The 24,054-nt window shown below is 38.9% G+C and overlaps 2 protein-coding genes across 6 annotated transcripts in view; one reads left to right on the top strand and one right to left on the bottom strand.

Moving 5' to 3' along the window:
• Positions 1–16,756, top strand: part of chl1a (cell adhesion molecule L1-like a) — a 71,049-nt gene extending 54,293 nt beyond the window's left edge. For 2 of the 4 annotated variants that reach the window (XM_079588776.1, XM_079588775.1), the window contains exons 23-29: positions 1,151–1,324; positions 5,438–5,500; positions 6,245–6,352; positions 8,169–8,327; positions 10,336–10,461; positions 11,178–11,250; positions 14,234–16,756. In XM_079588776.1, coding sequence (XP_079444902.1) covers positions 1,151–1,324; positions 5,438–5,500; positions 6,245–6,352; positions 8,169–8,327; positions 10,336–10,461; positions 11,178–11,250; positions 14,234–14,435 — 905 coding nt within the window. In that variant the 3' untranslated portion in view covers positions 14,436–16,756. The remainder of the gene's footprint in view (positions 1–1,150; positions 1,325–5,437; positions 5,501–6,244; positions 6,353–8,168; positions 8,328–10,335; positions 10,462–11,177; positions 11,251–14,233) is intronic. The other 2 variants (XM_079588778.1, XM_079588777.1) reach the window with 1 other exon arrangement.
• A 1,983-nt stretch (positions 16,757–18,739) lies between these two features.
• Positions 18,740–23,416, bottom strand: LOC306986040 (uncharacterized protein). 2 transcript variants are annotated; one of them, XM_079588885.1, is made up of 2 exons: positions 22,099–23,416; positions 18,740–18,891 (listed from the first exon to the last, which is right to left on the bottom strand). In XM_079588885.1, exon 1 carries the CDS (start codon positions 23,014–23,016, stop codon positions 22,102–22,104), a length of 915 nt encoding a protein of 304 aa, XP_079445011.1. In that variant the 5' UTR covers positions 23,017–23,416; the 3' UTR covers positions 18,740–18,891; positions 22,099–22,101. The 2 variants fall into 2 exon arrangements, with proteins under 2 accessions (XP_079445011.1, XP_079445010.1); XM_079588884.1 differs by having other exon boundaries at positions 18,740–18,919.
• Between the last annotated feature and the right edge of the window lie 638 nt (positions 23,417–24,054).

The raw sequence follows: 24,054 nt of genomic DNA on the forward strand, positions 1-24,054 counted from the left end.
TTAAACAGTCAAAAACAGTAATATTGTGAAATAGTATTACAAATTATATTGAAGTGTCCCTAATATGCTATTTTAAAGGTTCCTAATTTTGTTTTGAAGGTCTCCTACAACAGGTTGACATGCATCAAACATCCAAAAATATTTTCATTTTCTTATAATATACATTGCACATCACCACATTTTTCAGTGATTCTCAAATGACTCGCCTCTCTAAATCCCTCCTTTCCGTGAGCCTATTCTGCTCTGATTGGCCAGACGGCCCAGTCTGTTGTGATTGGTCTACCGCTTTCAGCGCGTGTCAGAAACATGCACATTATCATAATTGAATTTAAGCTCTGGAGGCTTCATAAAGCTCAGCGATTCTTACGATGGCGTCGATTTTACCATATCAATCCGAGCACCAGTCCGATGATGAAACATTGGAAGAACTAGTTATTCAACCCGAACCTCCATCGCAAGAACGACTCGAGCAGGACATTTCTCAGTGATACGCTACTCAGTTTACATTATGAGATGTTGCAACTGTAATTCATCACCCATCAGCCGATGTGTATATATTAAAAAAAATTTGCGATGCATATGCGGGAACTATATAAGTACCAGCGCATACCTTAGCCAAGCTCTAACGTGAATGATTGATGTAACATTAAACAAATCTTGCTCAATTCGGACATTATGCAAATGTGTTACCGCGTTACGTATGCCGGACACAGAAGTGAGACTGGAATTCCTGATGACTTGTTTAGACGGTTCGGAGTGTATTCTTATTTTGGGAGACAATAACTTTATTTATCGCAGACTTTCAACTTTATAACTTTGCAGAACGTTTACATTTACAGACAGCGATATTACACACTGCATGAATGGGAATATTCGAAAAACCATAATAGGGGCACTTTAAGGATTTATCTTGGTGGAATAGATCTACTACATTGCTAGACAGGTGGGGAAGAGGGCTAAAGCAAATTCCTCATGGCATGCAGTACTGAGCTGGTCAAGGTCAGGACGGGAATAAAAAAGGTTGCATAGAAAAGAGCGGTTTATGAATTTATTCAGAATATAAATCTTTTGTAACATCGATCAATTTAGTGCATCCTTGATGAATTGAAAATGTTACTGACCCCAAACCTTTTTTATGTTCTTCTTCTAGTTAATGAGACTGTGGGTAAGCTGATCTCTGTGAACATCAGTGCACCAGATACTACAGATTGGGTCTTGCATGATCTACAGGAAGACAACTGGTATAAGTTCTACCTGAGAGCGTGTACGCAGGTGGGCTGTGGGTCAGCCATCAGTGAGGAAGGAAGCACCGTCCCTGAAGCATGTAAGTGTGCCCGGAAGCAACTAAGCTGAGTCTCAGGAGCTATAATGGATCTGGTGTCAGAATCTAAATTGAAGTGCCCATGCTGAGACACAAACATCTGATACAAGAAAAGTTAGTTGTGTTGTAATTAGCACAGCCGCAAGGTGTTCGAAAGTGATTAAGCAGCAGTTATGGAACTACAGAAGTTGCTGTTGGCAAGATCTTGTTGCATAAAGGAGGAAGATAAGATTATTGCTTAAGTCCTCTCATGAACGAAAGGGTGGAATGATGTCTACAGTCTAGTAACCAATGCCTTGACCGATCAATGAGGTGCCGTAGTAAAAATATTTGCCTCTAGATGTTTTTCTACTTACTGGATAACTGATTTTGCATCATCATCATTGCATTTCACTGCCACAATTTCTAGGCCACAATTTTGTTACGAATTGCATGTTTCTTTCTGTAATGCTCATATTCTCATACTCCATGGGTTTGCTTAAACTGATCTGTCTTCTTATCAACCAACTTTTGTTTCTCATGAACTAGTTACTATGCCTGAAAATTCACTTCCTGAAGTTTCTACAGTCTCAGCTGAGACTTCGACAGAGAGCTGTATGTATCGCATAGCCTACTGTAGTTTGTAGCATTTTGCAACTTAGTTAGTAGTTAGTTAGTAATTGCTAGGGGTGGGAATCTTTTAGAATCTCACGATTCGAAAAAAAACGATTATTGGGATAACGATTTGATTAAAAAACGATTCTCGTATATGCATAAATTGGATTTTAGATTTGTTTCTAAACTTGTTTTTGTTTTTTGTTTAATTTGTTTTCCTTGAAGCCCCCTCCTTATATAAAAGAAAATCTGTGCCCCCAATTGTTTGACATTTTAATTCCATTATTTAAGGCTATATTCTATTTGTTAAAATTATGGATGCAACGATGCCAGAACCAGGTTCTTTTTCCAGAACCAGGCCAATACCGATACTTAAATTTTTGGTATTTGTCGATACCGATACCAACACCTGTATTTTCATTGCATTTGTATTTTTTAATATATTAGGTAGAGAAACCATAAGAATTTTATTTGTTTAGCAGATATATATATATTTCCTTCAGTTATTTTCATGCTTAATTATGCCTGTTAAAATGTGTTGTACAAGCCTCTAAACTGTCCAGGTGCTGCACCGTTTTTTGTTCCGTAAACATCACATTATAAACAGACGTTTAGATATAGAAAATAGAATATAGATTTTTTTACATTTATCAATCGATTCAAATCTTTAGAAGATAGAATCGCGATTCATATGTGAATCGATTCCCCCCCCCCCCCCCCCCCCCACCCCTAGTAATTGCTTTTTATACAATGTAACTTTTGCAGTGTTCTGCCATGACATCTGCATTTTTGGAGACCTTTAAATGCAGATAAATTTATTTTAAAGTTATCAGTCAAACATGTCAGCTTATGTGACATAAAGTGATTTTTAAACCACTGAAGGAGATATAATGTCAGTTCCCTTGCGATACGGTGCGTCGCTAGACGCAAAAGGAAAGCAAATTTGTCTCAATATAGAATAACATCTTGAAACTGCACAAGCCTATGATGACTGTGTTGCCTATCAGAGGAAATCCCACAAAGAAGCTGCTCTCATTGCGAGAGCTTGAGTCTTGCCTCTCTCCGCTCGCTGATCGCTTTCTTTTCAGAGAGCGGCTCCGCCCCTCACGCTCTCCCGTTCCCTTCCTCCCAGGAGCCTTGGAGGAAGAAATAGCAGAGCCAAAGGACTGAGCAGTCGGGCACGAGTGAGCTCTTCAGGCACGAGTGGCCTGGTCTCGTTCGGGGGATCTGATGAGCATCTTCCTGATGACAGCATGTCATTAGCGGCTTCAGACGCACATCTAAGGATTCGAGCGGCACTAGCTGGGATGGACGCTGCGTTAATCCGTGTCCTCTCAAAAGCAGTCAAGGAGCATGGACTAGAGTGGTCTACCCCTGAGGAGCCCACACGTAGCCGTTTGGATGAAGGGTTCCTGCCGGGGTGCCAGCAGGCCCCTCGTCAGAGAGCAGCACCGTTCTTCCCAGAGGTCCATGACAAGCTCACCAAGTCTTGGCGTAACACCTACTCTGCGTGCCTTCGTACTTCTACCTCCACCAACCTCACAATTGACTGCGCTGAGGAAAAGGACTATGAGAAGCTACTTCTGTTGGACGAAGCCGTGGCCGTGCACCTCTGCCAGCCCACATCGATCGAATGGAAAGCGAAGGTCTCCCATCCGTCTAAGCCCTGTAGGACCACCTCAGCTCTCGCTGGGCGTGCCTACACCTCGGCTGGACAAGCAGGCTCCACCCTTCACACAATGGTGGTCCTATAGGTCTTTCAAGAGAAGCTTAGAAGGACTTGGCTCTGTGCGCCACGAAAACAACAGCCTGATGGAGATTAAGGACGCAGACAAGGCTGCTTTCCTCGACTCCCCAGTGTCTCCCACCAGCCTGTCTGACCGCTCAGCCCAAAGCAGAGCCTGAGCCTTGACAGCATTCCCACTCCGAAGCGCCATGGTCCCCGGCCTAAGATAACGCTGGATCCTACGCTTCGGAAGCCATCCTGATCCTTCAGGAAGATCCTTCAAATCTCGCTGCGGAAAGCTGTAGAGAAAGGAGCTGTAGAAACAGTTCCTCCGACCCACAGTGAGTCAGGCTTTTACAGTGTCTTTGTTCTGAAGGTCTAAGCACGGCCCACTTGGACTGGGTTCCCATTTAATCGAGCGATGCAGTACGAGTGAACCGTATCGTAAGGGAACGTACTCGGTTACTAGCATAACCTTGGTTCCCTGAGACAACGGGAGCGAGTACTGCGTCACCGGCTGTGCTTTCACACTGCACGGCTTGGCGTTTGTCGCTTCAGTCGTATTAAACTGATTCCCTAGTGCAGAATGCACGCTTATATAGAGGGATAGCCCCGCCCATTGGTTTGCGCAGCTCCGTTATTCTATAATCTTCAGTAATCAGAGAAAAATGAGTTTTCCCATTGTGTCTAGCGACCGTTATTTCAGGGAACCAAGGTTACGTTAGTAACAGAGTACATAGTCTGCTTATCTGTCAGATGGTCAAAGCAGTTTGAATTTCTAGAAAAATGTCATTTATCTATTTATACATTTATAGTTTTTTATCTGTACTGTCTTTTTAAGATGAACTGTCAACATCTGAAGTGACATCATCTGAGTTGAGTATGTACCAACAGATTTGTAGCTGTTTTTGTAACCTGAAATTAGTATATTTAACCCATACATTATTATGTAAAAAAAAATACCTATGTCATTAGTTAAGGCCATTGCACACTGAGTCCGAAATTTTCGTATGCGTTTTTTTTCTTATTCGTGATTCGGTGGCTCTGAATTGTCAAAGCACCATTCAAACTGCTTGTTACGGATGCAAAAAACGCAGAAAATCGAACCCGTTTCGATTTTTTTTATGATGGACGAAAGTTTCGGAGACAGTGTGCAAGCGTGATTGACATAACGTGAGGTCATATTTATTTTTTAACGTGCGAAAATTTCGGATGCGATTTTCGGACTCAGTGTGCAATGGCCTTTACATTAACTATTAACAGCATGGGAAAACATTCTAGTCTTAACATTAGTCATAGTACCTGTAGTTGTACTAATTTTAAAGTTATAAATAAATAAACAGCTGTTGTAGTTGTTGAATTAGTGTTATTGTTGTATCAAAAGTTCCTGCATAACTCCATAATTAATGTAGGATATAATTCTGTATATTCAGCATATTCCATAAAAAAAAACATTTATCGACAGCTAGCTTTGTTGCTGTTGGCGTTTGCTTTGTCTTTTAAGAGCTGCTCTGTGAGGCAGTAGTACTGTCCCTGAACCCCTGCTAAAGACAGCTGTCTTTCTCAATGCTGACAAAACCAGTCTGGCTGCTGACAGGAACACATCATTCAACAGTGTTCATTTTGTAAAGACCATCTGTATACTCAGTCAAATACACAAAAACAAACAAACAAGACTTTTACCTTGATAGGCCCATTTATTTAGCTATTTTGCTTATACACGATTGTATTATTAGTTGCATTTTATTATTTGCATTTCACATGCATGTGGTCTGAACTCTCTCTCTCTCTTGCAGGGCAACCTTTCTCTTTCACCTCACCTTATACAGACACTGTCAATGCCATATTTCCTACCTTAGGTATTCAACCATTCATCTATTCTATACAGTTAACCATCATACCATTTCATACCTTCATACATTCAACATTTCCATACTTGAGTGAAATTTACATTTAAAGTCAACATGAAATCAAAATTGACTGTATTTACATGTTCCTAGTCTTATTGAGAATGATTTGTCAGTGCATGTTATTGCAAAGTAAGATGTTTGTATTATAATGAATTCAGTTATAATATAATATAATATCATATAATACTTGTATGATTGACATCACCAGTCTGTTAAAATAGAGATCAGTTAGTTCAGATAAAAGTCCTGCAGTTTTATCTGAAATAAATATTCACTATCCAGTTTCTCTCTGAATTGTTATGTACAGTGTTGGGTAAGTTATTCTACAAAAATATTTAATTACTAGCTACTAATTACATCATTCAACAGTGTAATTAAGATTACTGTACTAATTACTCTCTCGAAAAAAATATGGCATTACTTATTACTAATTACTTTCTAAATCACAGGCATAACATATCAACTCGACCAGTTGAACAATACAAGGATAAAGATGAAACTTCTCTTTTAATTATTTAAAATTGACTGTTTCATGTTGACTTTAACAATGTTTCATTTAGATGAAGCATTTCTGTATCATTTCTATAACACAATCCTATGGTAATGGCTGAACTGGGTTTCTTTCGCAGGAACTAACCTTTTGAGAGTTTTTCCTGTCTTTTGTTCTATATCTTCTTTGTGCATTTCTCTCAGTTGTTCTCAACATATCCACCTTTGTAAGCGACACCTCTGCAAGAATCAGCTGGAGAACCAGTGGAGAACGGTCTGATTCACAGCTCTATGTTGCAATAATGAATCACCGTAAGAATGTCACTCCTCAATCATGCTTTGTCGGGATTCAGTGTTTACAACTGTAGATGTATTTGTAGTGCCTTTTGGAAAGTGTCATCTAGGGCTGCAACTAAGAACTGTTGATGATCAATTAATCAGGGCCCGAATCCCCAAAACGTTCTTATCGCTAAGTAGTTCTTAACCTCAACAATGATTTTATGTTATGGACATTTTAAGACTAATAATAAAATATGTTCGCAATAGATACAGGCCTATTCATGAAGTTGACTTTATTTGGTATCAGAACTAATATGGTGGTAAATAGCCTAGGCTATTTAATGTCATTAAAGCGTTTAAATTGGCAATCACTTTTGATAATTAAAATCTGGCAAAGAATTTGGCTCTAAATGGCTAAGATCTATAAATGGGTAAGCATGGTGGTGTCCAGTAAGCGATCAACTATGGCAGCGATCCAACGTGTCCTTGTATTGAATCAAATGTTTTATGGAAAACATTAACCAATGGCAATCAATATCGCATTAAACAGAAGTAACTGCAGCTGCTTGCCAATCAATTCTGATTGTAAAGTACCTTACCATTAATATAAAAGTATATTACATGATTTTTAGAAGTCGTTAAAACCATGTCAAGAAGCGGCACAACGGGATAAGGAGGGTGGATGATTAGCGAGGGATACCAGGTTCGTCACCCGTCACAACATATCGTGTGAACATATTACTGACAATTTGATAATTTAATTAATAGTCTATATTTTACTGATAACTTAAACTATGTTAAAATAAATGTTACTGGAATAATTTGAGGAATGTTTCATTTGCTTAAAACGTGTTGTCTTTCTTAACGCCATAATGCACCTTCGCGTGAAGTGGAAAATCGATTCCTGAGCAATCGATGCCAACTAATTCAGCACCTTCACTTGGGACAGCGCCTTTGTAACGTCGAACGTAAGAGGCAGCGTGTTAAGAAGCTTCCTAAGGGATACTTCGGGGAACACACTTAGGAACATAAATTATTTTGGTAAGATATATCTTTCGAGTCTTCTTAGCGCGCTAAGAGTGAGCGTTATCGGGGAACCGGGCCCTGTTCGTTATTTCTTATATTAAGTGGATATTCAACATTTTGATCAATGTACAGATCAGTGTACAAAGACTGTATAATGTACGATATATATATTATGTGCAAACATGTAAATGTAAATGTTACGATTTAAAGTACAGAAAAAACAAAGCTCTCAGTTTAAAAGCAGCAGTTTACAGTGAATAACCAAAAGTAATAATTTTTCATTAATTCCGGGTTTTTTCCGGTAATGTTTGATTAACCAATTGAAATTAATGTAATATTTTTTTAAGTAATTAATTATGGTTAAAAGAGCTGTGTGCTGTGTACTGCAGGAAAAAAATCTCTAGAATAACGAATAATGTCCTGGAAGAAAATGACTAATCCCAAAGATCTCCACAACAACAAATTTGGTCTAAGAGCCAGTGATTGCTCATCCTTTCTTTATCGTGCTCTGTGCGAATATTTAATATTTAAAGTTTTAATGAGGATATTGTCATTCAACCACTCGCTTACTTATAAGTAAATGAGCGCATTATCATTATATAATATAAAATGCGAGTAACGTTGAAGAGAAAATCCAGACTAACCGATAATGAAATTCATTCTTTACTATTTTCCTTATGGCTTTTTATTTGCAGCCCTAGTATCAATTTTACTCTGTCTACTTTTCTAACCTTTCAAAGTGTGGCTTTTCACTATCATATATATCACCTCTTTCTGCTGGGTTGTGGCCTAACGCTATCTGGTTATGCGGTTGTTCCTTCAGGTGATGGTATCTGGCAGCTTTCAGAGGCTTTAAATACATCTAAAGGTTTCCACATCGTTGAAGGGCTCAGTCCAGGAACTGTGTACACAGTCCGGCTGCAGGCTTCACGCAGGGTTGATGGCCCTAGCATTTTTGAAGAGGTTTTCAAGACTAGGAAAGGTGAGAAGTTCGAGAATTTAGCCTGTAGAACAGCATTAGAGGTATCACTGACATAGTATAGCGTGTGATAGTCTTTCTGTGGCTGCATTAGCACTTAGGACATTCAACGAAAGTTCTCCCATTCCTTTGAGCAAGCGATTTTTAAATAAATATTATACTTTATAGGTTTATAAAATGCACTGTAATATATATTTGTGTAATTTATACCAGCAGCTGTGGTTGCCATGCAGGAACATTTTAGGTTTTATAGGACTGAACTTAAATTTACGGTAAATCTGTTTCTGAACTCCCTGAAATGCCTCCATTGTAGTCTTGAGTTCTTCCGGGAACAAACATGTCACAATGTTCCTCATTTAAATAATTTTTGGCCAAGACATACATTATGCAAAAGACAAAACAAAAAAAGGGACGAGGCGTGGTTTAGTTGTGTTAGTAGGATGTTGTCACCATGTACAAGAGACGCTGTTTTTTTTTCCAGCCCGGATCTAACGCACTTATGGTAAGGGGCGTGACATTTCCTAAACATACTCAAAGCAGGTGACCAATCACAACACACTAATCAAGCTGACCAATCAGAGCATATTGCACTTTTCAGAAGGAGGGGCTTCATAGAGACAGGAACTAAACAGAGCGTTACTGACAGACTGGGAAGAGAGGTGCTTCAACAATGTCAAATATGTGAAAAATAATGTGTGTTTTTTTACATTCAAGCAGGAAACCCTATTTTAGTAGAGCCCCAAAACAAAATCAATAGGCATAATATAGGTCTTCTTTAATATTACATCCTACTCTTGTGTTTTGAATCTGTAGACTGTATTATATGCTGTATAACCACCTTAACCTGTATCCAAAAACCACATTACAGGCAGTAAAAGAGACACACGATGAATTAGTTAATCACAAGTAGCTTTACAACAAGCTGAGGTAAATACTGAGGTACATATGGTGCACAGTGTAATGCACACAAACACAAAACACCATCATGGTATGACAAGTGACACAAAATAGTGGAATAAACGTTAATTAAACGACCTAACAACCTCAATATCCACTTTTCTGCAGAGTTTTGCTCCAACCCTAATTAAACACACCTAAACAAACGGATTACAAATCTTTAGGAGTATTAGGAAGTTACAGGCAGGTGAGTTTGGTCAAAGGTTGGAGCGAAACTCAGGAAAGTGGACCTAGAGGGCCAGAGTTGAGATCCTCTGATGAGGTCTTATCATGAGGAAGCCGTATACAATGAAACAACGTTTGAAAGTTCCACTCCAGAATAAACTACCTTTTATTGAAACTAGGCTGTAAAACAGCATGTTCTCTACATCCACAACTTTCTGATGTCAGAGAGACAGATGAATTAATTTGGACACATGACGTCCAAGTCCAACCTTTACTCGTCAATGATGCCTACTCTGTATTTGCTGAAACTGCAAGTTTAATAAGAAGGGGAGGGCGTATATAATGTTATTCGCAACACCAGAAGAAAGGATAATGCCACACATATATGTATGAATGCTAGATGTAGCACCTACTGCTTCGCATGTCCTTCCGACGAATCAGAATATAAGAAAAAAATTATTGAAATTCATTTTCAACTAGACATAAGGTTTCATTTTTACAGCAAACCCACATTGTCTGTGAGACAGCAGCAAAAACAGCCCATTTAAGTCAGCAAGTAGCTTGGAAATGTTCATAAGTGTTCCAAAAATTAATTAAACATTTGGAAATTAACTTAAATATTGTTGAAACACTCACAAAAAAACAAACAAACAATTAAAAATGTACATGATCCACAAATGCTCTACTTTGTGTTCTGATTGTTCTGATTTGACATCCCACATCAGAAGTTGCCGCAGGAACCGTATTTAAAAATGCCATTTGAGGATACGATTGTTTTTATCTTCTAACCCAACAAGACAGTATTTGTCAATGTTTTCAAGTTGGCATCAGTGTGATTGTGCTCAGGAATGACATTTTCCCAAAAACAAACTCTCTTTTGTCCTTGCAGTGTCTAGTAAACAAGCGGCGGGATCCCAGGAGTGGCTTGTGGGGATGATGTGCGCGGGGGCTTTACTTACTCTGCTCGTCCTCATCGGCTGTTTTGTGCTCAAGAACAAAGGCGGCAAGTATGCAGGTAAGACGCAAACAGCTTTAGAGGTCACACAGAGCTTCCAAGACCCTGTCCAAGCTCTCTGTAGTCAAAGCGTCTACACTTTAGCTTTTGAGCTTTTCTGTGGCTCTGTCGCACCAACCCATAGACTTATTACTGCGTCAGACAGATATCTAGAGATCAGTGAGCTTTACCTGTCCTCGTCGGCTCCTACTGTGGTCTTCAGCTTTTTTTTGTTCCACATACTGTATATTTAAGCAATATGAAAGGTCTTTAATGGATTCAAGATTTACATCCTGAATTAATTATTATAAAATGAAGAACTCTTATGGAGTGTATGCAATTAAGCCTAAGGCATTGCAAGATATAGCTTTAAACACCTTGATCTTTCACTGTGGCTGTGATATACTTTACAATATATTATGTTATATAGCTTACCAAGCTGAAAAGAATAAATGCTTTTACCAGTAAGGCCGTATCTTACATTCAAGTTCAGTTTACACAACAGTCGGTGTCCTTGATGTGCTTCCATGCAGCAAAATAGGAAATATTCTCCCAATTTCGTGAGGTATTGTATGTTTACTCAGCATTTGCAAAGAAAACAAGTGAACGTCAATATGATCTCTTATGAATAACAATAATGTCCTTTTTGAAATGATATCAAGGCAGGAAGTTTCAAAAGCAACGGCGAAATATCAGTTATCCTTATTAAATAATCTTTCTGAATGTTTTCTTGGCAGTGAATGAAAAGGAGGAGTCTCCTGGTGATCTGGAATCCCACGGCATGGGAGAAGAAACCGCCTGCGAGTACAGGTCAGAGAGCCACACTAGTTCTGTTATAGATCTCGACACAAGTTCTTCATCTCACTGAGCTCCTGCTGTAACATCATTTCTCAATGCCTTTATCTCCTGCAAACTAACCCTGCATGCATGGCATTTACTTGGAGCCACACGGAAAGCATTGCTCTCACTAGCCTACACAACACAGGTAGTGAACGGCAGCTTTGTTTTCGTGCAAAAGTGTAGTTGTGTGTGATTATACAGTAGTTGTCGTATTGTGTGTAGCTTATAGTACAACTTTAAAAGGGCCTCAGTTATAGAAAATACCTATTAATGTCTGGGAATTGTCACATTCTAAAATTTCAAAATGAAACGTTTTCAAATGATTTCCATGCCTGCAAATGTCATGGAAAAAAAAAAAAAAAAAAAAAAAAAAAAAAAAAAAAAAAATCATGGCAAAGTGAATATATACAGGTATATTTTTATTGGTTTTCATTGACTAGATTAAAAATATTACAAGTGAAATATTGATCTTTAAGAATTTTACTGGATACATTTGCATCCAGATTATATAATAATTTATATAATCACATATGATAACTACTGGTTAGAGTCAGCAATATATATTTTTTAATTAATACATTTATCTAACCAGGACACATACAGTTTATCAAAATTAACAGAATATTTTGCAACAATGTAAACGTTTTTACTATTTCAAATAAATGCAGTTCTTTTGAAGTTTCTATTCATCAAAGAATCCTAAAAAATGTTTCACGATTTCCACAAAATTCCACATTGATAATAATAAGAAACGTTTCTTGAGCAGCAAAATGATTTCTGAAGGATCATGTGAGACTGAAGACTGATGCTGAAAATTCAGTTTTGCATCACAGGAATAAATTACATTTAAATTTGATTCAAACACAAAATAATATTTTACTAATTTTAAATAATGTAACAATGTAATTTGATGTAGCCTTTGTGAGCACAAAAGACTTAAAACCTTACTGATCCCAAACTTTTGAACATCAATAATCAGAAATTACAGAAAATATGTAGGTAAGAAATTGTGGAAACCCTATAAAATGTGTGCAGTTATTATTGGAACATTAACCAATCATGACACTGTGTCACATCCAGGTGCAAACAAGTAGCACATTAAAAACCTGTGTGGAAAAAAAGACCAGAGGCGAGCGAAAATGAGGCTGTGTGCAGTTAGCTTGTATTAATTGCATATGGAGTATCTCGAATCCGTAAATGGTTTTCCATCTCATTACACTTAGACGCAGAGATACCCGTTTTATTCCTCCCTCGGGAAAGAAATGCAGCTTCAGCAGAGGCTCGGAGTCTGATCTGAACGCTACCCTTGTTTGGGGAGTTACAGCACCAGACACACTCGAACATCTGCTAACTGAAGTAACCGGATAGGGAAGTGCGTCCCATACCAGCTGTGGAGTATGACGGGAGCCTCGGAGGCTTTCAAAACGGCATTACTCAGGCTTGCACAAGGAGGCCGCTGATTTATTACACTTTTGAGAATAGGAGAGCTGGTTTACCATGTTACGCCATTGATGATATTCATTTGATGAAATATGATATAGTGCATTGAATTCTGGGATACTAATATATTATAGAAAGAAGAGGTGAAGAGATAAAGGAGGGAAGAAATGTAAACTAATCTGTCAGTAGTTGTTGAAAGAGAAATGCTGAATGAAAATATACAGTATATATAGTGGTAGGCGAAATTAATATCTCTTAACAAGGCCACATATTAAGGTCTGGGTAGATAAGATGGTAAGCAAACAGTTCGTTCTCGTAATCCACGTGTTGGACGCAGGAGAAATGGGCAGGAATAAAGATCTGTGCGACTCTGACAATGGCCGAATTGTCATGGCAAGGCGACTGGGTCAGAGCATCTCTGAAATGGCCAGGCTTGTGTGTTGCTCCCGGTCAGAAGTGGTGAGAATTTATCAACAGTGGTCTGAGGAGGGACAAACCACAAATCGGTGGCCGTGTGTTGGGCGCCCAAGGCTCATCGATGCATGAGGGCTACGAGGCTATCCCGTCTGCTCCGAGCCAACAGAACTCGCACAAAATTTGAATGATGGTTATGGAATGTGTATGTGTCACAACACACAGTGCATCGCATTTTGCTGTGTATGATGACCCCTGTCCACCGTCGAAAGCACCTACAACGCGTGACTTGAACTATCTGCATATATACATACATGAATGTTCAAAAGTTTGGGAGTCAGTAAGATTTTTCTTTAAATTAATACTTTTTTTTTCAGCAAAGACACATTTCAATTGTTACAAACAACTTAGATTGCCAATAAATGCTTTTTTTCTCTAATGAAGTGTGTGTTTGTGTGCGCGCGTGTGTGTGTGTGTGCGTGTGCGCTTGCCAACAGATTATGATACAATTATTTTAGTCTTTATCTGCACCAATTAATCAGCAAAGGATGACGCAAAGCAGTCCCCATTGTTCACTGTCCTATTGTGGTCAGCAGGACTATTATTACTAAAATGAAAAGAGGACAAATGTCAGTTTATCCTACTAAATTTTCCGTCTGGATTTATTTTATCGCTATCCGAGATGTTGTGGCATCTCATAGTAATTGGGAGCTTACGAGGTGACCCCCCGTCTCCTTACAGACACCTGCTTGCTGGCAGTGCGCCTGTTCTCAAATTGGCAGCTAATTTCGGTTTGTCCCATCATTCCTAAGGGACTAAAGTAACCTGACAGGCTGTTTGTCTACAGCCACACAAAAGCGTCTCTTAAGCCAGTCCTCTCATTGGCTGGTGTGTTCGGTGCTCTGTGATTTTCTCTCTTATTTAGTTTCGAGAATTTCCATCAGGCCTTGAAGTCTTTGCAATTAGTAATTATCAGAAAGCGGTGATTGCATCCTTCCCCTACACCCCTCCTTACCCGCACTGTCTGCCAGCCTTGACTAGGATCATCTTCTTAGTCACTCTGAGCTGAATTTGACTCGTTTTTCTTGGTGTTTGACAGTGACAATGACAAGAAGCCGCTGAAAAGCAGCCAGCAATTGCTCAGAGACATCAACGAGGATGATAGCAGTGAGGACAGCTCTGTGATATCAGACGATGAGGACTGCGAGTTCAACGAAGACGGGTCGTTCATCGGCGAGTACTCGGGACACAAGCGCAGGGCGTCCACGGAGGTGAACGGACACGCCCCTGGGACTTCCTAATGCTGGTTCAGTCTTATAAACTGTTAAACGATTTGACAGGGAGAAAGAAAAGTTTGTTTGTATGATGTGCCTTGGATGTCTTTTTTTAAGTTTGCTCTTGCACGAATGACCACTTCTTTACAGTATTAATATGAAGGGTGATGGCAGGTTATAATTGAAAATGATGCCATTATTTACTCATCGCTATGTTGTTTCAAACTCAAGTTGTGACTTTCTGAGACGTTTAGCAGAATGTTCAAGTAGCTCTTTCCATACAATACAAATAAATGGCAATCGGGCTGCAAAACTCCAAACAAATTCCATTTCATATCAAAGACTTTGAATCGCTAATGAGTCTAAGTCATTACTCTCAAATCTCAATCAAATTTGCGCGCATATTCAAATATGGCACATCAAGTAATATCACACTAGGTTTGACATCAATGCTGAAAGACAAAAAGAAAGAAAAAGTCATACAGGTTTTCATAACGGTGAGTAAATGAAGACCGAATTGTTGGGCGAGCTAGTTGTTTAACGGGTCACTTTTGGTTTTATAAAACATGGTCCCACTTTATATTAAGTGTCTTTATGTACTGACATTTAAATTCATAATTTGATACAATGCACTTATTGCGTACATACTACATGATTTTGCATTGTATTTATATTTTAAAAATACCTGCATGTAATTACATCTGTAAATAAAGGGATAGCTTACCCACATTTTTTAATTCTGTCATCATTTACTCACCTTCATGTTGTTCCAAACCTGTATGGGTTTATTTCTTCTGTTGAACACAAAATATATTTTAGAGAATTTTGGTAACCAGACAGCTCACGGTATCCATTGACTCTCATAGTATTTTTTTCCTATACTATAGAAGTCAATGCGGTCAACTGTTTGATTACCAACTTCTTTTGTGTTCAGCAGAAGACAGAAATTCATATAGGTTTGGAACAACGTGAAGGAGAGTAAATGATGACAGAATTTTCATTTTTGGGTGAACTGTCCCTTTAATTTCTGTAACTACATCTATAATGACACCGTTGACCGTTACCTTACACCTTAACTCACATTTAAACTTAACCATACCACCAAACCTGTCCCAAACCTTACTAAAGTGTTTTGCAATACAACATGAACACAATAAGTATTATTATTTTTTATGTAAGTACATGGTAATTACATAAAAGATCCCTAATATAAAGTGTGACCTGAAACATTATATGCAGGTTTACCCAACAACAAAACAAGCAGGTTTGTGCACCTTAGAATTAATGCGGATTACACGTTTGCGGTCGGATTACATAACGTTTTTCACTTTTCCTGCTGAAGAAAAATAAATAATTCATGGCCTGTCACAAAACTGATATCTTGACAGCACAATTTTCGGTTACATGTTCGCTTGTGTGGGCAATCACGTAACCTCTCTGCACACCTCTCAGCAAAATACTGACACAATGCAACAAAACAATTATGTTATGACTGTTCAGTATATCTACAAAAACATATTTCTGTTTAACAATGTATTTGATTAAAACTGACATTCGCGCTTCCGTGGGGTGGGGGGGGGGGGGGGGGATCTTAGAGAAAGGTCAACATTGAGTGGTTAGATAGCATATTTTTATATAAAAAAATGATTTTGCACATTTAAGCTACTGCCATAAGGGGGGTTATGTTATCAGTAACGTGCTAAGATTGCCTTTTTAGCTTCTTGAAACTCTTAAGATTCAAGTATGATCGTCAATATACTTTGTGTGTTCAGCAAATCTTTTCCTTTTTTTAAATTCTGTTTCGCCTCCAAAATGAGATGATACAAGAAGAAGGGTTTGTATATCATCAAAATCCATGTTTCTAATAATATATCATGTCCGGGCCGCAATCCAACGCAATGTCAATCCAACTTCAAATCCTGCTAACATATTTATTATTACAGAGAGAAAAAAAGCCCTTCTGCTGAAATATGAGATGTGTTTTTTTTGGCTATTTTTTTTTTTTATTAGTTGAGAGATTCCACTGTAGAAATGCTCTTCTGTTCTTGCACTGTACATTCCTGTAGATAATGTTTTTGTTGTCGTTTTCTTTTCTCTTTTTTTATTTTGAAAATGTTGCTTATACTAAAGACTCAGGAGTTTTTTAATAGAATTTTCTGTGCAAAATGTTCATCTTTATGATATCTTTATGCCTGAGAAATATGTTTTCCTTCTCTTATCCTATATTTTGTATTCATGCACAATACTATGAAATGTTGACTATCAAGACACATTTTGTTACACTGAACCTAAATGGTTTCAGGTTTCACCACAGAAACACATAGAACAATAAAAATGACTATTAAACATTTTGTTTTTACACCTATTCCATATAATGATCTTATATTGAGATTATTATTAATATTTAACATTCTGATTCCAGGACAACGGAAAAAAATGCATCAGAAATCCAGGTAAACTGTTTCAATGGAACTGTATGGGACTTAATAAAGGCTTTTCAAGGAATCCCCCTTTGTAATAAGCCGTTACATGCTCTTGTGGAAAGTGCCATGTGACCTTTGACCTTGTACAATGTGCGTCTCCACAATACACCAGTGCACCAATTAAAAGACTAACAGAGGTTGAGGGCACAACCTCTACAATTATAACCAGTGCTCAAACGCATCCCGATGAATCTGAACCCGTCCCACAAGGCTGAAAAAGGACTAGAAAATGTACAAGAGGGTCACCAGATCAGGATCACAACATATAAAACACACTGGCCAAGAGTCAATGAAGTGGACAGTAAATTGACATTCAAGTTCTTTTGCCATGATACAAGCAACAGAAATGAGCACAAATGTCAGGGCATGTCAGAACACCTCCAGGGCCCAGAAAACACCTCAGACCCCAGAGGGTTAAGAGATTCCAAAGTGCAAAACCAGATAGACTTAATACTGTATAGATCAGAAGTCTCCAAATATGTTGTAAAAAAAATGCAAATATAAATTTAAAAATGAATCATTTAAACCAAAGCTACAATATTGAAGCTAAAGTTCGGCTAAATGTTTCATTGTCCCTCCCACGTTGAAATATATAAAAGTGCCACTATTTTAGAGGTTCCTTTGGACAAAGGTGTCTGCTTAATGATTAATGTAAATGTTTTGTTGGTCTCCTACACTAGATTTACTTGCATCAAATGTAAATAATAATATTAATAATCCTCTCATAATATACACACCATCTCTGAAATGGTTTGATAAAGGATTCTCCCTAAACCCCTCCTTGTGAGAGTCTACTCTGCTCTGATTGGTCAGATGGCCCAGTCTGCTGTGATTGGTCTACTCTGTTCTGATTGGTCAGATGACAGAGTTTGCTGTGATTGATCTTCTTTAGCCAGATGGACACCACAGCGCTTGAGGGTCAAAGTAGACCTTAGGCTGGCATTAAGCACATCTGTTACAAACCTACGTAAGTAGGAAGAAAGAATGGAATTACTGACGACTCGTTTCCGGCACTTCAGACAATACCTCCATTTATAATGCACTTTGATCATTGAAACTTTGCAGACTTTTTACATTCATAAACAGCTACAGTATATTACCAAGGGGGTAATCCATCTGCCAGAAACTGAAGCTTCCCCGGGCGCCGCCATTGGCTAGCGGACCCCCACCTGCTGTTAGCATTCCATTGACTCCCATTCATTTTGGCGTCACTTTGACAGCGAATAACTTTACATCTGAAGCGTTTAAAGACTCAATTTGTCCATTGTTTATTTCTAAAGAAACACGAAAATGTATAAAAGGCTCCATTACCTTGTATCTTACGTTATGGCCCCGTAGAAGCAGTTTTTGTAAAAATAGGCTAACGATTGCGTCATAACCCGCGCGACTCTGTCGCACAAGTCGAGAAGTTTCCGTATTACCGTATATAGAAGCTCGCAAGCTATCGGGGGGAAGTGGAAGCATAAAGTCCGATAAAGTCAAGGGAGAAGCCCATAGAGAGTCATAAAGTTGCTCCCGCTGCTAGCTCATGGACAGCTAATACTCACGCTCTCCGTCTCTGTGAGATTCGGAAGGGAATGATTCAGATTTCTCTCGGCACATCTACTTGAAGACTGACAGGTTGCTCACGTCACATCTACGTCGTCAAGCTCAGTTTGAGCCTGCACAATTCCCCAGCCATCAGAAAGTGAGTGCTTCTAATTGACTTCACTTTTCTCCGTTGAAACCTATGGGGTCGCTGTGTCCAGTTTATATACTGTCTATGTATATTACACACTACTATTCAATTCAATTCAAGTTTATTTGTATAGCGCTTTTCACAATACATATTGTTTCAAAGCAGCTTTACAGAAAATGCATTTCAAAAATATACATACAAAAATACAGTTAGTTAATCATAAAATTTAGGGCATAACATATCGCCGGCGTTGGGTCGTCTCTTCACAGGCGTCGAGTCGTCTCATCACAGGCGTTGGGGCATCTGAAGTCTCCATGAGAGGCTGGATACATAACTGGAGCTGACGAACTCTATTTGAGTTATCTCGGGACAGGCGTCCCGAGATAACAACAAAAAAAGCAGATGGGAAATAATTAGCGTAGCTGCTGTTCATAATATGAATGCATTTGATCTGATTTAACTGTAGTATAAAAGGTATGAGATGCATCATGTGAATGCTTGGCTGAAGAGATGCGTCTTTAATCTAGTTTTAAACTGGGAGAGCGAGTCTGAGCCTCGGACAATATCAGGAAGGCTATTCCAGAGTTTAGGAGCTAGATGTGAAAACGCCCTCCCTCCTTTAGTGGACTTAGATATCCTAGGTACGACCAGAAGCCTCGAATTTAGCGATCTTAAAGAGCGCGATGGATTATATGGCGATAGAAGATCTCTTAAATACACAGGAGCTAAACCATTTAGGGCTTTATAGGTCAGTAACAATACTTTGTAATTGATACGGAACTTAATAGATAACCAGTGTAGAGATGATAAAATTGGTGTTATATGATCATATTTTCTTGACCTAGTAAGAACTCTAGCAGCTGCATTTTGGACTAACTGTAGCTTGTTTACGGAGGATGCAGGACCACCAGCTAATAAAGCATTACAGTAATCTAGTCTCGAGGTCATGAATGCATGAACTAACTTTTCTGCATCAGAAACTGATAGCATATTACGTAGCTTAGCAATGTTACTAAGGTGGAAAAAGGCTGTTCTTGTGACATTTGAAATATGATTTTCAAAAGACAAGTTGCGGTCTAGTATAACACCCAGGTCTTTTACTGTAGAGGATAAAGTAACAGGACGTCCATCTAGATTAAGGTTGTATTGTAAGAGGTTTTGTGGGCAGTTTTTTGGACCAATCAGTAATACCTCCGTTTTATCTGAATTTAATAGAAGAAAATTACACGTCATCCAATATTTTATATCTTTAACACACTCTGTCATTTTAGATAATTTAGTGTTATCATCTGGTCTTGATGAAATATATAATTGAGTGTCATCAGCATAACAGTGGAAACTTATTCCATGTTTTCTTATAATATTACCAAGTGGCAGCATATAAATTGAGAATAGCAGGGGGCCTAATACAGATCCCTGCGGCACTCCATAATTTACTGACGTTATCTTTGATTTTTCCCCATTTAAATGTACAAAATGGTAACGGTCTGATAGGTACAATCTAAACCAGCTTAATGCCTGTCCCTGAACACCAGTGTAATTTTGAAGTCGATCTAAGAGTATTTTATGATCTATAGTGTCAAACGCAGCACTAAGATCGAGTAAAACTAGTATTGAGATACAGCCTTGGTCAGAAGCTAAAAGTAAATCATTTGTAATTTTAACCAGCGCAGTTTCTGTGCTATAATGTGGCCTGAATCCAGACTGAAACTTTTCATAGATATCGTTTTCTTGCAAGAAAGAGCACAGTTGAGCGGACACAACTTTTTCTAGTATTTTAGACATAAATGGAAGATTTGAAATGGGTCTGTAGTTTGCTAGGTTATTTGGATCTAATTGTGGTTTCTTAATAAGAGGTTTTATAACTGCCAGCTTGAATGTTTTTGGAACATGTCCTAAAGATAGAGACGAGTTAATAATATTGAGAAGAGGCTCTTCCACTACAGGTAACACTTCTTTCAGTAGTTTAGTGGGTATTGGATCTAATAAACATGTTGTTGTTTTAGATGCAGTGATAAGTTTATTTAGCTCTTCCTGTCCTATAGTTGTAAAGCGCTGTAGTTGTTCTTGCGGGGTTATAATTGAGGCTGAATCATAAGACGCTGTCAAAGACTGTACATTTACAATTGTGTTTCTGATGCTTTCTATTTTCTTAGTGAAGAAATTCATGAAATCATTACTATTAAAATGTAACGGAATATTTTGGTCAGGTGATGTCTGTTTATTTGTTAATCTAGCCACGGTGCTAAATAAAAACCTTGGATTATTTTGGTTATTTTCTATTAGTTTGTGGAGATGCTCAGCCCTGGCTGCTTTTAGAGCCTTTTATAACGTGACATACTGTCTTTCCACGCGATTCTAAAGACCTCTAAATTTGTTTGTTTCCATTTGCGCTCTAAGTTACGAGTTTCTCTCTTGATAACATGCGTAGCACTGTTGTACCATGGTGCTTTAGTTTTCTCTCTAACCTTTTTTAATCTAATTAGTGCAACAATTTCTAATGTACTAGAGAAAATGGTGCTCATACTGCTAGTAATTTCCTCTAGCTCCTCTGTTAGTTTGGGTTCACTGAGAAGCTGAGATAGATCAGGTAAGCTATTCAAGAATCTATCTATAGTAGTTGGAAGGATTGTTCTGCCTGGTCGATAACGCGGCGCAACATGACACATTTCAGCCGTACGTTGTATGCAAGTTACCATGTAATGATCAGTGACGTCATCACTTTGCGGTATAATATCTATATCGGTTGGATCGGTTCCATATGATATAATTAAATCTAGAGTATGATTAAGACGATGAGTGGGACCACTAACGTTTTGCTTGACCCCAAAGGAGTTTAATAAATCTGTAAACGCAGCCCCTAACGCATCATTTGTGTTATCAACGTGTATGTTGAAATCTCCAACAATTATTGCCTTATCGACATTGACCAATAGATCTGAGAGAAAATCTGCAAACTCTTTTAGGAAATCAGCGTAAGGCCCTGGTGGTCTATATACAGTAGCCAAGGCTAGAGATAATAGGGATTTCTTTCTTACATCTAGGAGCGTAACATTTAGCACAAGTACTTTAAACGAATTAAACCTGTGGCCTGTTTTCTGAGTAACATTAAGAATATCTCTATAGATTGTTGCAACACCGCCGCCACGACCAATCAGACGGGGCTCATGCTTATAACCGTATCCTGGTGGAGTGGACTCATTAAGACCGAAATAATCATTTGGTTTAAGCCAGGTTTCAGTAAGGCAAGTACATCGAAGCTGTTATCAGTGACCATTTCATTTACAATAACCGCCTTAGGTGTAAGCGATCTAATGTTTAGAAGACCTAGCTTTAGAAATTGTTTTTGTTCACTAATATTGAGATTTTCTGGTTTAAACACAATTAGATTTTTCTTAGATCCTACAGTAGATTTATTGTTTGGCCTCACTAAACGAGGAATAGACACAGTTTCTATAAAGTGTTCTACACTCGTACTTATATCAATTAATTTGGGACAGCAAAGAATGTGATTTGGATTTTGACTTACTAGTCATATGGTGTGTAACGTCTTGGAGATGTTGTCCGACAGAACAGCCGCTCCGATTCTGCTGGGGTGCAGGCCATCAGCACGGTAGAGCCTAGGTCGCTCCCAAAACAGATTCCAATTATTTACAAAGAGCAGTCTCTGTTCATTACACCATGACATTAACCATTCATTTAGTGCAAACAATCTACTGAACCTTTCTTGTCCTTGTCGGTACGTGGGAAGCGGTCCAGACACGACGATCTTTGCTTCAGGCGATGTTCTGCGTACCGTCTCGATCAGGCTCCTGTAGTCCCTCTTCAGAACCTCCGTCTGCCGCAGCCTGATGTCGTTCACCCCCGCGTGCAGCACGACAGCTCCGACGCGCTCGTCACCGTTCAGGATCTCGGGGACCTGCGCAGCGACATCGAGAACACGAGCACCAGGAAAGCAGTGAGTGCGCACCATACCTTTACCTGAGGTAGCACGGACATGCCGGACCATGGAACTGCCGATGATCACAGCGTCGTCGCGTTCCGTCTCGCGAAGAGGGGAGAAGCGGTTCCGGGTGGAGATCTCGAAGACCGGGAGGGGCGGAGAGGTCCTTGCTCTGGTCCTGGCTCGCGTCTTCCGTTGTGGAATCATCCAGGGTCCATGGTGCTGTGTCGGTGCCGGGGTGAATGAGGGCAGGGATGCTCGGGTCCTGTGCAGAGAAATACACGGAGTAGAGGAGGCCGGAGTCGAAAAGTTACTAACCACTGACTTGTGAGCATCGGCGCGTGATGCTTCAAGCGCTGATCGTCGGTCTCGCAGCTCGGCCTGCCTCCCCAGCAGATCACGGATCTGCTTCTCCACGGACTCCAGCTCCAACCGCACCGAATGCAGCTCAAACGTGTCCTCACCTGCACTCAGAGGTAGACACACATCCGATGTATTCGCCATTATGACAGATGAACAATAAATTAGCAGTGATGCTACCAATATCACTACTAATTTAGGACTGAAATCATGGATAGAACCGTATCCTTTCAGTGATTCGAGTGTAAATAAGACGGTCGATAGGCGAGACCACGCGTGCAAATGCTAGCGGGCTAACGTTAGAGATAGTAACGGAAGTTCGGAAAGTTGGATATAACCAGCGATATCAAAGCAATCCGATTGTTTTTTATAGAGAGTAGTATCGGAGATATGTTCACACGCTGGAAAAATAGAAAATGCTCGTTTATAAATGAGTGTAACGAAGAAAAAAAATCAAGGATTTATGAATCAATTCGACGGAGCTCCAAACACAAACAAAGCGATTCGAAACACAAAAATGAGTGTAAAGAAGAAAATCAAGGATTTATGAATCAATTCGACGGAGCTTCAAACACAAACAAAGCGATTCGAAACACAACACAAACTCCAAACACAAACAAAGCGATTCGAACACAAACACAAACTCCAAACACAAACAAAGCGATTTATAAAGGTAATGTCCAAAAAGAATAATATGGGCACTTTAAGTAAAATGAAAATAAGATGCACCGTAAATACAGGAACAATGTACATCAGTAATTATTATTTTAAAGGGGTGGTTGATTATGATTTAAATTTTCTAACTTTATTTAATGTGTAATGTTGCTGTTTGAGAATAAACAACATCTGCAAAGTTACAACGCTTTAAGTTCAAAGCAAAGGGAGATATTTTATTGTACAGAAATCACTTTTTAAAGACTACACGACATTCCTCCCAGGTTAGTGACATCACTAGCCCTAAAATTTACATAAACCCCGCCCCCGGAACAAGATTGATTGATTATCAAGACAGAATATGTTAATCAATGACTAGAAGATAACTACACATGAGCAATATAAATTCATCAACTAACCATTCAGAAATGTCCTGTTGCTTCTACATGTAGTCACTTCTTGAGTCTCTCCATCTTTTTTTGACTCCGGTTTTGGACATAAAAGGCTAAGTTTTTGAATTTTCCAGTT

This window comes from Phoxinus phoxinus (genome assembly GCF_949152265.1).
Source record: "Phoxinus phoxinus genome assembly, chromosome: 18".
Lineage (NCBI taxonomy): Eukaryota > Metazoa > Chordata > Actinopteri > Cypriniformes > Leuciscidae > Phoxinus > Phoxinus phoxinus.

Coding starts and splice junctions, on each gene's coding strand:
- LOC306986040 (XM_079588885.1), bottom strand. CDS start 23,016: ATGGCGAATACATCGGATGTGTGTCTACCTCTGAGTGCAGGTGAGGAC.